At 43.0% G+C, this 12,487-nt stretch overlaps 1 protein-coding gene across 2 annotated transcripts in view; it reads right to left on the bottom strand.

The window, feature by feature from the left end:
* gpc4 (glypican 4) overlaps positions 1 to 4,330 on the bottom strand; it is a 35,915-nt gene extending 31,585 nt beyond the window's left edge. For both annotated transcript variants that reach the window (XM_039812955.1, XM_039812957.1), the window contains exon 1: positions 3,524 to 4,330. In XM_039812955.1, the coding sequence (XP_039668889.1) occupies positions 3,524 to 3,680 (157 nt within the window). In that variant the 5' untranslated portion in view covers positions 3,681 to 4,330. The remainder of the gene's footprint in view (positions 1 to 3,523) is intronic.
* Between the last annotated feature and the right edge of the window lie 8,157 nt (positions 4,331 to 12,487).

Raw genomic sequence — 12,487 nt, 5'->3', positions numbered from 1 at the left:
TATATATATATATATATGTGTGTGTACACACATATACATATATACATATACATATATACACATATACATATACATATATACACAGTCTATGGTTTTGCCGGACCGTCTGACTGCCGGCGCGATAAGTCTGAGCGAAGCCTAAGGGGGATGGAGCCCTCCCAATGCGAGGCTGCAGAATGTCTCGAGCTTACCGGAAGGCCAACGCACTGAGGTCATGCGCGCTTTGAGTTTCAGTCATAATGCACTGAACTGATTGTGAGCAGGGGACGTTCCTTGTGCTGAAGGGAGGGAAAATGACCCTCTTCTCTTTGATCTCTGCCATTGTTCCATACCTGCAGCATGACATCAAGCCTGACTGCCAGAGTAAACCAAAACAGATTTAGCTTGAAGAGCTGCAAAAAAAAAAAAAAAAAAAAAGGAAGCACAGTGTCCAGCCCTGCAACCAGTAGTAGCCTTTGACATGGCAGATACCAATCTGGGAAGCGTTAACTGCTCTGCTTTCAGGGTGAGCCTGAGAACCTGGTGCATGTTGCAACTGCGCTAAAGCATCACATCAGATAGCGCTTAACAATTTATCACAGTATCAAATATAACTGTTAAACACTACCCGCTATTAGCAGATAGGTTCAGACAGTAAAACCACCATTTACATCCTGTGTGATTACTGACATCATTCATCTGTCATCATTAGTGTTGCGAGCATCATCTACTTCCCATTTAAGTGAGGTATTCAACCACAGGCCCTAAACAAATCGTCATCCGGCAGACAAGAAACTTGGATGCGAGGTCTTGAACTGCTTCCACGTGAGTGGTAAAAGATTGATACCATGGGATCGACAAGGAATTTCCCAACTGAGCCTGCTGTTCCTCTGTATCACTTCATTCTGTCTATGCCAAAGCAATTAGGGTTTCCATTTTAGTTTTACTGCATTAAAACATCTTTATTGAATCTCAAGTCTGGCTTCAGCTAAGCCCATTGGCAATTTGAACGGTAACAAACATTCTTATATCCATGCTGCCAACAATAACACAAGATGTCTGTGGTTATAAAAGCCAAGTTTTAAATTCGGTGTCTCCAATAACATTCAGATTCCACCGATCTGATTTATGATGCATGTATAAAAAGGAGGTAAACATGTCAAAAAACTTCTTCTGCGACAACTGGCAAAGATGCTGTATCATTTTCGAAGTATGTCTCTGCAACACAAGTCTGTTCTGATCACAACCACTAGTCTTATGTGGAACTAAAGGAGTTTTTTTTTTGCAACTTCTGCATTATATATATTGACTATTTCCACTTCTGCAGATGTTAGAAGTGAAACAACTTTTTTTCCAATGAACTGCGTCTTTAATTATCAACTGTTGAAACTGAAATGGTGTTATATGCAGGTAATTAATGGCCTAACCCTGCTGCAACCTCACATCCAGCTCAATTTAAACAGACTGTGTTATGATTAGGAGAGAATTCATGTTTGGAGTTCGACCCATGACAAAGTGGAGAAGTGATGCTCTGACAAACATGACTGAAGCTCAATCAGACTGCACATCTGGAGCCTCTCCACCTCAGCACCATGAAACATTTCAGGAGTGCAGGGCTTCCGTATCTGCTTTTTTTTTGCTTTCTGGAGACCCCCAACTCTCTTTAATGACAGAAGACCTTGTTGCTTTCTAGAGATCAATTATCTCAGTCTCTTTCAGTGACAAAGAGCTGCTCATTGAGGTCGGCCCTGCCTAAGGCCCAGACATACACCAGGAATCTATTGTAAGGAAAAGGCACGTGTGTATAGCACACAAACCTGCACAATAAAAACGGCCTTCATTCAGATGTTGCTTTCAAAACCCAGAGATGCAAGACAATTAAGTCGGACCAATGCAGACATGTTGAGGTACTCTCAGTGACATTTAGCATATCAATGACATACAGGCAGAAAACAAAAAGACTTGTGTGAAACGCAGGGGTGGAAAAACTTCTCTGCCCCTTTGACAGTTATGTCCAACTCAAAATCTAATGAGACATTGTCAACAGAAAAAAAGACAACATCCTCTTACTATGCAAAGTAAACTTATAAAACGGGCATAGGAACAATAAAAGGACACATACAAATTGGTCACCCTTGTCAGATGAAATAATGCTGTGAACGCATTGCCAAAATTAAACAGCGGAAATGTTTAAGGTGAGAAAGTCCATAGAGCAAAAGAGAGAAGCTAATTATTAAGTCCATTGAGATAAATATGCATTAGGAAATGACTTAAACAAGACACCAATATGAAAGCAGCCGTACCTGAATAACCTGCTTCTATCATTTTAAACAAGAACGTCACGCTGAAGCCACTGCAAAACTGGCAACCAAGCGGGACTGAATTTAGGGGTTTGAATGTATGTGCGCATATTCATTTTAACCACCATATAAATGAAAGGGAAATGAGAGAAGGGTGGGATTTAAAGTATGCAGGACACAGTGGAATTTCAAACCCCAACCCCCTTCCCCTCAAGCCTTCACTGTAAAAGCCCCCCTAAGTAAGTTTCCATCACTTGGGTTTAACTTATGATTAGCTAAATTGATTTGCCTTCTCACCTCTGTCTGAACATTTACATAGCCGTTTCTATTTATTACCAAGCAGCCTTAATTGGCGCATAAAATCCTGTCATGCAAATTAGACTAGAGGCAGATGTAGAAGTACAACGTGTGCCTTCACAGAAAATGTTAAAACCACAAAATCACCAAGAGAGGGTGGGGGAAAAAAATCCATAAGCCTTGTTCACAATGCACAGGAATGTTTACTTAATCACTGCAGGCTGCAGCTTCACAACCATAGGAGTCTCTGGAAGCCTGGAAATAAACACAGGCCTGGCTTCTTTCAGTGGGGAGCACAGTCTGTGTGCTGATTATACCGCTTTATTGTTATGAATTACCTACAAGTATTTCCTAAATGAGGACTATATTTACACACTGGAGCAGTGAAGTGCTTCACAGCCTGAAGAATTCTTCCCCAAATGTTTCACTGCTGCTATCACCCCCAACTTAACGATGTACTGTAACTTTTAACAGATGAAAAAAAAGCCCCATATCTGCATGGTTAAGCCATGTTTCCATTTGACAGAAGCCCAAAACATCCATGTACAAAAGTTGACAGTTTAACAGTTTGTCGTAGGGCCTTCTATTTATCTCTTTTTCACGTCAATGACTTCTAAACTTTATTACATTTGATAAGAGTTGGTCTTCAGGTCAACCATCTGGAAAACCGGTTTAGGAGAGTACTGAATGACTTGGAATAGCTGGCTTTCTCCGCTGTATTCAAGAAGCTAACAATGGTAAAGCAAAAACCTGTGAATGCATTCCACTGACCTTTACATTATGCTAACGCTGCTAGCTTAAGAAAAGTTCTCATTAGCCTAAGGGCCACCAGGGGACCTCTCTAGGACCCATGGGGGGTCCCCGGTCCCCACTGCACTGGGATACAGTATTCAAGTTTACAAAAAAAAAAATAAAGAAGCCTAAAAGAAGAATAGAAAAAGACTTACCGTTGACTCCTTTGTTGGGAACATCGTTAACGTTGAAGCCTTTGGAGCTATAAGCAGCACGAACTTCGTTGCAGTTTTTCAACTTCTGCTCCGCAGTCATCGACACGGAGAACACGACCAGCGTGCAAACTACACACAACACCAACAGCGTCTTCATGGTGTGTCAGTTCAACAACAAAAAAAATAAACTACGAAGTTATCAGCACAAAAGTCAAAAAATATATATCGCTCAGGTGTGCGTAAGCTAGGACAAAGTTTCAGCGACTCCCACGCTGAGTTTCCTCATGGAGACGCGCTGATTTCTTCGGCTCAAACAGACACTTCATTCACAGCAGCTCGGAGGCCACCTCTCAAACTACTCTGACGGAGGGAAAAAAATGAAAAAAAACACCGAAAAACCTTAAAAAATTGCTCAAACGTCGTCCGCTTAAAAGCACGGATACGTGCGATAAATGTCGAGTTCCAGACTCAATCGAAAAAACGCGGAAAGGCGACAAAACAACAGTTTTAAAACATGTAAAAAAAAGTTATTTAACTGCAGGGCAAGAATCTCAGAATCACACTGCTGCTTTACAGCTTCGACGAAAGTGTTGTAAACCACGGGAGGAGAGAGCAGACGGTGGGGGAAAAAAAGTTGCCGGAAAGGTGTTTTTCTTCTTTCTTTTCTTGCTTTCTTTCCAAACTTTAGGAGGCCGTGGTTTCTGTAGGACAGGACAGAACACCGGACTGTACGCTAGTCGCACTGGGATCCAGATGCGAGCAGAAAAACCCTAGTGGACACCCAGGAGTGACTGCAAGTTCCGGGGGACAAAGACCTGGAAAACAGGAACACCAGGGGTGGAGCATGGAGCAGGGACTTCAAACCCTGCAGGATCTCTCTCTCTCTCTCTCTCTCTCTCTCTCTCTCTCTCTCTCTCTCTCTCTCTCTCTCTCTCTCTCTCTCTCTCTCTCTAATGTCTAGACTAGTGGAAACCAGCCTTGAAAAATCAGGACTGGAGCTGGAGGGTGGAGCTACACGATGGCATAGAGCCAGCCTATGGCCATAACATGAAGACTTATTATTGGTCCACATGACATAAGGAAAAGAACCCGAGATAACCATTGACATATATGGAGATAACCAAAAGTCCTCGAAATCACAAATCTCTTCAAATGCAGACCCCCATTTGACCTGTGTGTTGAGAGAGCTTCCTTATCTGTGTTTACTGTCTGACTGGAGATAACCCATGAGATTAAAAGAATCCTTTGAACTAAAGGTCCGTCCTAACGTAAAAATAAGTGAAATAATTAGTGAAGATAAAGCGTTTTCTCTCTTGTGGACCCCGTGGATCCCCATGTTGAAAACCACTTCTTTTTTTGTAATTGAATAATTGTCCATAATGAGAAATAATCAATGATGGTGCAACATTATTTATTAGACACACTGCTCTCCAAATGCAATTTTTTGTTGCATGACAGTGATTTACATAACAAGAACGCACAAACACTCAAGACACATTTTCTCCAAATGTGTTATTTTTGTTCGGCCTTTATAATCCAACACATCTTAGTTGGTTTAAACCCCTTAAATTAAAACCTGGCTAGTGTTACAGTAACCATGAAGTCCAAATGACAGGCCTGTTCCTTACACAAACACAGGTCAGGATGTGTGCTGTTAGCAACGGGGCAGTTGTGTCTCTAATGTGCAGCTGCCTGTCATAACGTTCGGCCAGTGTTGTAAACTAAAGTAAACAGCCTGCTGGAAGCATGGTGGAGCTGTACAAGTGGATGGAGATGACAAGAAGATATTATAAGAATTATATATTAAACAAAAGTATTAATCCCACCGAAGAGGACCATCACTGGGAAAAAAAGGACAATACATTTGTTTGCCACATTGCCTGTATGTGAACATCTCGCTGTTGTAGTGGTGTGCGTTTGAAATAATCCCCAAAAATCACTCAAAAACTTCAGTCGAATGCATCATTGCTTGTGTTAAAGCATCCCTTCATCACAGAAAAGTTCACTTTTCAGGTTGAATAACTTGCGTGCATGTTTTAAAATGTTACTTTTCAAAATGTCATCTGTTCAACAGATACTCAAATTCCCCATGTCCTCGGGTCCGTCCTCTACTTGCTTAGAATATCCTTTGTGTACTCCACTCCCATTACTTTCATATTTTTTGCACCAGTGTATTCTATCTCCTATTTTCGGGAGCACTTTGTTAAATCTGCTGTCATGCTGTTTTCTGCCTCTGACCTTTGCCCTCCTTGCAACTTGTTTCTTCTTGTAACACTGGAAAAAAATCCATTTAAGTGCATTTTCCAATGACAAGACAATCAGTCAATGAAATGTAAATTTTTTTTCCAGTGACAAGATAATCAGTTAATAAATGTAAAACCTTAACTGTCAGCCTTTTCTCTCTCTTTATCATCATCGTCAGAATTCGATCAAGTGTTTTACCTTGTACGCAAATACCTTTATTAAGAAATAAGTCATAAGACTTTTTACAACCTGCGTGTGTGTGTGTGTGTGTGTGTGGGGGGGTACTTCTGTGTGTGTGTGTGTGTGTGTGTGTGGGGGGTACTTCTGTGTGTGTGTGTGTGTGTGTGTGTGTGTGTGTGTGTGCGTCCGTCCATTGGTTTGGGGGGTAGCACTCAGCAAAATGACATTCTTTCTTTTGTGTTCACATTCCTCAGGCGGCTCCATTCATTCTGTGTGACTGCGGCTGCTGCAGGGGAAGCCAGGGGTTGCTGAGGAGCAGGAGGAGGATGCTGGAGCTGTGTGCATGTGAGAGCGTGGGCCCGGCGCTCCTCTCAATAGGCCAACAAAAGGTACGAAAATGCTCCAGTGCCATGGTAATTAGACATGAATGAGCTTTGAACGACGTGACATGTCTCAGGCTTTTCTCTCCGCCAGAGGAATTTCAACATCCAACTTGGTAAAAATTGGACTGGACTGGGGAGCCCATACACACTCAAGCACCTGAATTATATTGTTATTTTAATTCAAATGCACCGCTTGATGACCCCTCGGGCTCGTAAAGGTACCCAAGCCCAAACATCTTTGTGTGACCATGAAATGGTGCGGAAATACATATTCATAGGGAGTCAATCACTCAGGCAGAAAATGCAACAATTCCTGATAGTCAGCTATTCTCACTGTTCCTGCTGACTAACATCAAATTGACCTTTTACTCTCATAATGCTTGCCGTTCCAACATTGCCCCAATATTACCCTAAGAAAACATGTGAACTCTGCATTTCAATAGGCCTATTTGCCCTTTCTCCAGCCTCGCATTAGCATTCAGAGTATAACCCCCCCCACCTCCTGGGTGAGCTTTTGCTCTATCTACAGCCAGCGTTTGCTCATCTCCTAATGATCAGCCTCTCTTTTCCATCTTAAAAGCTGCAATCCATTTCAGGAGAGAAAAGCACAGCTGGATAACAATGGCGTTTTTATCTGGATCTGGGGAGCAGAGGGTGCGTGGGTGTGAAAAGTTACAGCAGAGCGCCAGGACACAGAAACAGGATTTCTGAAGTGCGTTTGTAGTGACAGGCGTGTTATGTGTGGAGCTGTGAGTGATTGACCTTGTTAAGAAAGTAGACAGGCTTTAAAGATGGAGACAAAACACAAACAATTAGGACTAATGAACCTCGTTGTCATTGTTGAGCTGCGGTTAAGCGTCTGTTACCTGATTATAAGGTGACTCCAGGGGTAAAACTGTAATAGGGCTCAATGTAGAGGAACCCCACAGAGAGAGGCAGAGAGCAGAGCTCATGCCCAGAGAGCTCCATCATCTGCTGGGAGTGAGAAATACTGATCCAGAGAATAACACACATGATTCACATGCTGCTTTTGAGGCTTCGGAGAACTACCAGCACGCTCCAGAGAAACATAAATTATATGATTCATGAAGGGCTTTGAAGTGGATCAGAGGTTGAAAAGCACATCAAGTAACATATATACTTGCAACATTGTGTGTCCTATTCATAACCCCTGCAATAGCCATCCATTTCTCTCTCTTATTTTTCCTTGCACTTAAAAAGAATGAATATGTGACGGCCAAGGTGTTTCAGAAGTAATTTTGTGATCTGTCATTTTGTGGTTTTGGTTCATCCACTTTTCTTAACAACATACCGTAACTTACCAACTGTTACCTCAGTTAATGCTCTTCTACATTTCCCAGAATGACTTTCGACAACCCAGGAGAACTTGTTGCATAACTGAGTCAAAGCTATAGCGTTTAAACTGGTTTCTATTCCCATAGCATCTGTTTAACAATGTATATTTCCTCAGCGATGGCTCTGTCCAGAGAACACATTACTTGTGTTTTCTGTCCATATTCCATGTTACTAACTATAGCCTGACATAAACTAATTTGCATAATTTTATTATGTAATTTCACTTAATTAATTCAGCCTGACCCTGTCTTCATGTTACCTAATTTTTTGTGGGGAGTAGGGGTATTTTGCCACAACCAATCAGTGAGTGACATGGAAGCTGTGGCAGTGGTTCACGAGGATCATTTATGAACAAGACATTTTTTACACTGTTTAAAATATGTGCATCAATCTCATTCACTTCGCTTGTGGCTATTTTTTTGTCACTGTTTTTCCTAGCTAGCTATGTAGGAAGATAATGTTCTTATTCCCGCCTTTTGAACTCTGACTGGTCAATTGGCAAACCAATCCAGAGATGTGGGTGGCGATTCAGAGGTCTAGAACCATGCTAATGTCAAACCCCTACGTGGAAGATTCTCAAGATTTCTTACTTGGGCGCCACCTTGTGGTAGCGCTGCAACTAACGATTATTGTCATTATCGATTAACCATTTGGTCTATAAAATATCAGAAAATAGTTAAGAAAATGTCCATCACAGTTTCTCAAAGTCCTAGGTGATGTCTTTAAATGTCTAGTTTTGTCAGTCCAAAACCCATTGTGTTGTGTTGTGCCATTTTTTCATTATTATCAAAATATTTGCTGAATGTTTTTCTGCTAATCGAGTTATTGTTTAGTCAACTAATCGTTGCAGCGCCACCTAGTGGTAGTATTAAAAAAGTCGTAGGCTGAAAGCAACACAGGGGTCAACACATTATCATGGATGGGTTCCTATTGTATCATTCAAAAACTTATACCCAACAACATGAATGATATCTTACAAATTACAGCGACCGGTCACTAATAGGCCTACGTGACCGTTGAGTTTAGCCACAAAAAGGTGACTGTGATGCGGCTACTGGTCAACGTTAACCCTGTTTTACAGTCCTGCGGAGGCTCCACGCAGAGCTTTCGGAGCAGGAAAAGTTAACCCTCTCCTTGAAATGCAACGCTAAGGGTCGTTACAGAGTCAACGCATCGGTACGCATACGCGTCCGCAAGGCTACGCATCGCTACGCTTCGGCCGCCATTATGCGTCGATGCGTAGCCAAATGTGTCGTCCTAGTTTTTGATACGCGACGCGCCGGTGCGCACAATACTATGCGTTGTCGGTGGGGGCGACACTGCATGTATTGTAGTAGTGCCCTATATTTAAATATAGGATACTATATTGTACATTATCCAAAAATATTGAATCAACTTAGCTGAGCAAATTCATCAAACATAGGACTACTGAGTCACATTTTTCGGTATGTATCAACGTTGTGTGTGTGTGTGTGTCTATGCTGTGTGCCTTCCTCAAGAGGCTGAAATAGCTACAGCAGGAGAGAGAGAGAGACCCAAATGTATTTATATATTTTTAAAACCTGCTAAACCATGTTTACGCGACCTTTTATTCATGTATTGATCAGTGCTACCCAATCGTAGCACACTGTACTGGTGGGGAAACACGCCAGCATCTGATAACCAGAAGTCAGCCAGCCAGCTGCTCCCTGACGAGAGCCACTCTCCGGGAGGGTCTGGCTCTGCCGACCGAACACCGTGGAGCACTCTGCTGCCCCCTGTTGCGTGGGCGGTGTATTGATTTCACGCATCGCCCGTGACGCTTGCGTCTACTTGCGTCCACTGTTTAGACTATGAAAGGGAGCGCGTCGCTCGCGTTGCTTGTTCGCGTTGCTTGTTCGCGTTGCTTGTTCGCGTTGCTTGCTCGCGTTGCTCGCGTAGCTCGCGTTGCTCGCGTTGACTCTGTAACGGCCCTAACAGGCCACGGGCAATCGATGTGCGTCGCTGCGACGTGTAGTTACATTTTTCGAGAGGTGAACGTCAGGCTACGGCGTAGGGTCCGGCGTAGACGCAGAGGGGTCTGTGGGGGTACGCCGTCGATTCGACGCACAACCATAAAACGGCCTTAAGGTGATGCTCGTGACACCGGTCGTGGTAGTTGCGTTAGAAGTAGGGTTGGGCGTGGCCGGGTTAGCTCAGCTGTTAGAGCAGGCGCACATATATATATATAGAGGTTTACTCCTCGGTGCAGCGGCCGCAGGTTCGACTCCGACCTGCGGCCCTTTACTGCATGTCATTCCCCCTCTCTCCCCCCTTTCATGTCTACATCTGTCCTGTGGAAATAAAGGCCTAAAAATGCCCCAAAAAAAGTATCTAAAAAAAAAAAAGAAGTAGGGTTGGGCATCGTTTGGATTTTAACAATTCTGATTCGATTTCCGATTCTTCCTTTCGATTCAGGTTCTTCTTGATTCTCGATTCCGATTCTTTGAGGGGTGGAGTTGAAACGGGTCACATGCCTATTTTCACCAATAAGAGGAAAGTTTTATTTTGATTCAATGGTGGGTTGCAGTTTTACCGGGCGTAAAATAAAGCCAGACTAGAGCGTCGCTTACTGTGCTCCATGGCCGTAACATAACAAACGCCTGGCCGCTACGGAAACCAAAACTTGCGCATGTTAAATTGATGAAAAACGATGATTGGATTTGAAACCAAATCCTCCAAACGATTCCAATAAAGAAACTATTCCAATGGAATCGTAATTTTTGGAACGATTCCATATAGGAATCGGTTCTCGATGCCCAATCCTAGTTAGAAGACTGTGAAAAGGCAACGTGATAGTTAAGTTTAAAGGTGCTTACACACCAACCAGACGGCCGACCCTTGGCAGAAAAGACAGTGGAAATGATCAGTCGCGTCCCCCGAGGTCCAAAAAACTGCCTCGGGACACACTGAGGCGACGCCGACTTGAGAAATGTAATACATCTCCACAGCAGCAGGTGGCGCTACTCTGTATTGTTGCCCAAGAAATGAAAACCGGCAGCTGATTGGACGAACGCGTCACATGGGTTAGTTTTCTCCGGAAATTCAAAGCCAGACTGTCATGGCGGCCGTTCAGAATACGATCTCATATTGTACTAAAATAGTTCACTGAAACATGTTTCTGAAAACATTTTAAGCGAGAAGTAGGCCATGCAGTTGCTGAATCTGTCTTCATTTCAGCTCAACAAAGGTCAGTTTAAAAGATTTTCGTCATATTTTGAGAGACTCTAGTCACCTCATTCCGCTCGTCATTTCCGGGTGAGTCCCGACTGCACTGCCGCCGACTGAACATGTCAGGTCGGCCAAAATGAACGCCGACAGCCCCCCAGACTGACGACGGCACGGGACACACCGAACAGATTTGCGTCACTGACCTCGCCAGACTTTTCGGCCTAGTGTGTCCACACCTTAAGTTTCTTCTGTGACACGAACCTCCACCCCAACCCCCTACCTATGCGGATTTCCACGGTCTCATACTAGGTGCTCTGGTCATAATTACTACGGCCACTCAATGTGGGGCTTACAGTAATACATATGTGGAATACACATGATTTACAGTGCATTACTTTTCATAGCTTGCCTGGCAGCCTGCAGGGGTTGTCAGAAATTATGTGAAATATTTTATAATCACATACACATACACATACACATACACATACACATACAAGGTCTTTAATGGGTATTTTCTTCAGTAGGAATTGAACACTCATTTTAACTTTTCTTTTATCTTTTGTCAGCAATGACTCCATCACTTTTTGATAGCTCATGGGAACTGTAGTTGCAATAATTGTTGTTTCATCTTGGTTAAAATGATGGGGTGTCCTGTTATCATAGAACTTGAACAGAAAACCCCAGAGAGAAGAGCAACAAGTGAAACTGAGAAAACTGGTGGAACAGAACCAGGGAAGTGGAGCAGGATCTGGCCTTTTCCAATTACTCCAACTGTGGAGTATATGTACAAGCAGAGAGCACATAGCATAAGAAAGCTAATAATATTTTTTCCACATGGGAAAAATAAAAAAAAACACAAGTCATTCCTCCTAACCAAAACATGCTGCATTTCAGTCACTGTGGCTGCTGTTGGTGTACAAACTGGCATCTGTTGTTTGTACAATGGATCACTCCCTGATAGCTGAAAGCTGTGTAAAGTCTAGGAAGAATCCTCTGGTCTTTGATTATCTGAGGAACTGACACCAAAACCTGATATTTACTGGTGATGTGTTAGCTGATGATGCAATGGAAAAAGCGTTGACATGACCTCCCATCCTCTCCGTTTGACCTGTTACACGAGAGAAAAAGAAACAACTGAAAGGACCTGAGAATGCATCGGTACATTTTCTACGTTCCAGGCAACCCGTAACTCGTGTTTTCACAACCTTCTCCCCATGAACGCACCCTGGAACGGCAGTCAGACCCCTACCTTACTCCCCGTGAACTCGTACCAGACCGTTGTACTCCAGGTTACAGTTTTTGACGTCACACACACATAAACAACAATGGCGACCCCGTTGATTAACGGTGAGAAATAGAAATAGGCAACGTAAAGTAATTCCGCACATTGTTATCAAAACAGTACACATACGATTGTGTACTACTACAGGCTATGTTTATTAAATGAAGCCCAAAATATGTCGGCGACTAGAAATCGCTAGTATCAGCTAGCGCTAGCTAGAAGGGTTTGTCGTGACTTTGCCTGGAGCGCTACCAAGTCGTGACTTGAAGTCGTAACTTACGGGCAAAAAATTGTGTCTGGAACTCAGCAATTTTTCAGGCTCAGGGTGAA

Source organism: Perca fluviatilis, chromosome 10 (genome assembly GCF_010015445.1).
Source record: "Perca fluviatilis chromosome 10, GENO_Pfluv_1.0, whole genome shotgun sequence".
NCBI classification, from domain to species: Eukaryota; Metazoa; Chordata; class Actinopteri; order Perciformes; family Percidae; genus Perca; species Perca fluviatilis.
The sequence above is the reverse complement of the archived record's forward strand: the minus strand, read 5'-3'. Positions and strand labels throughout refer to the sequence as shown.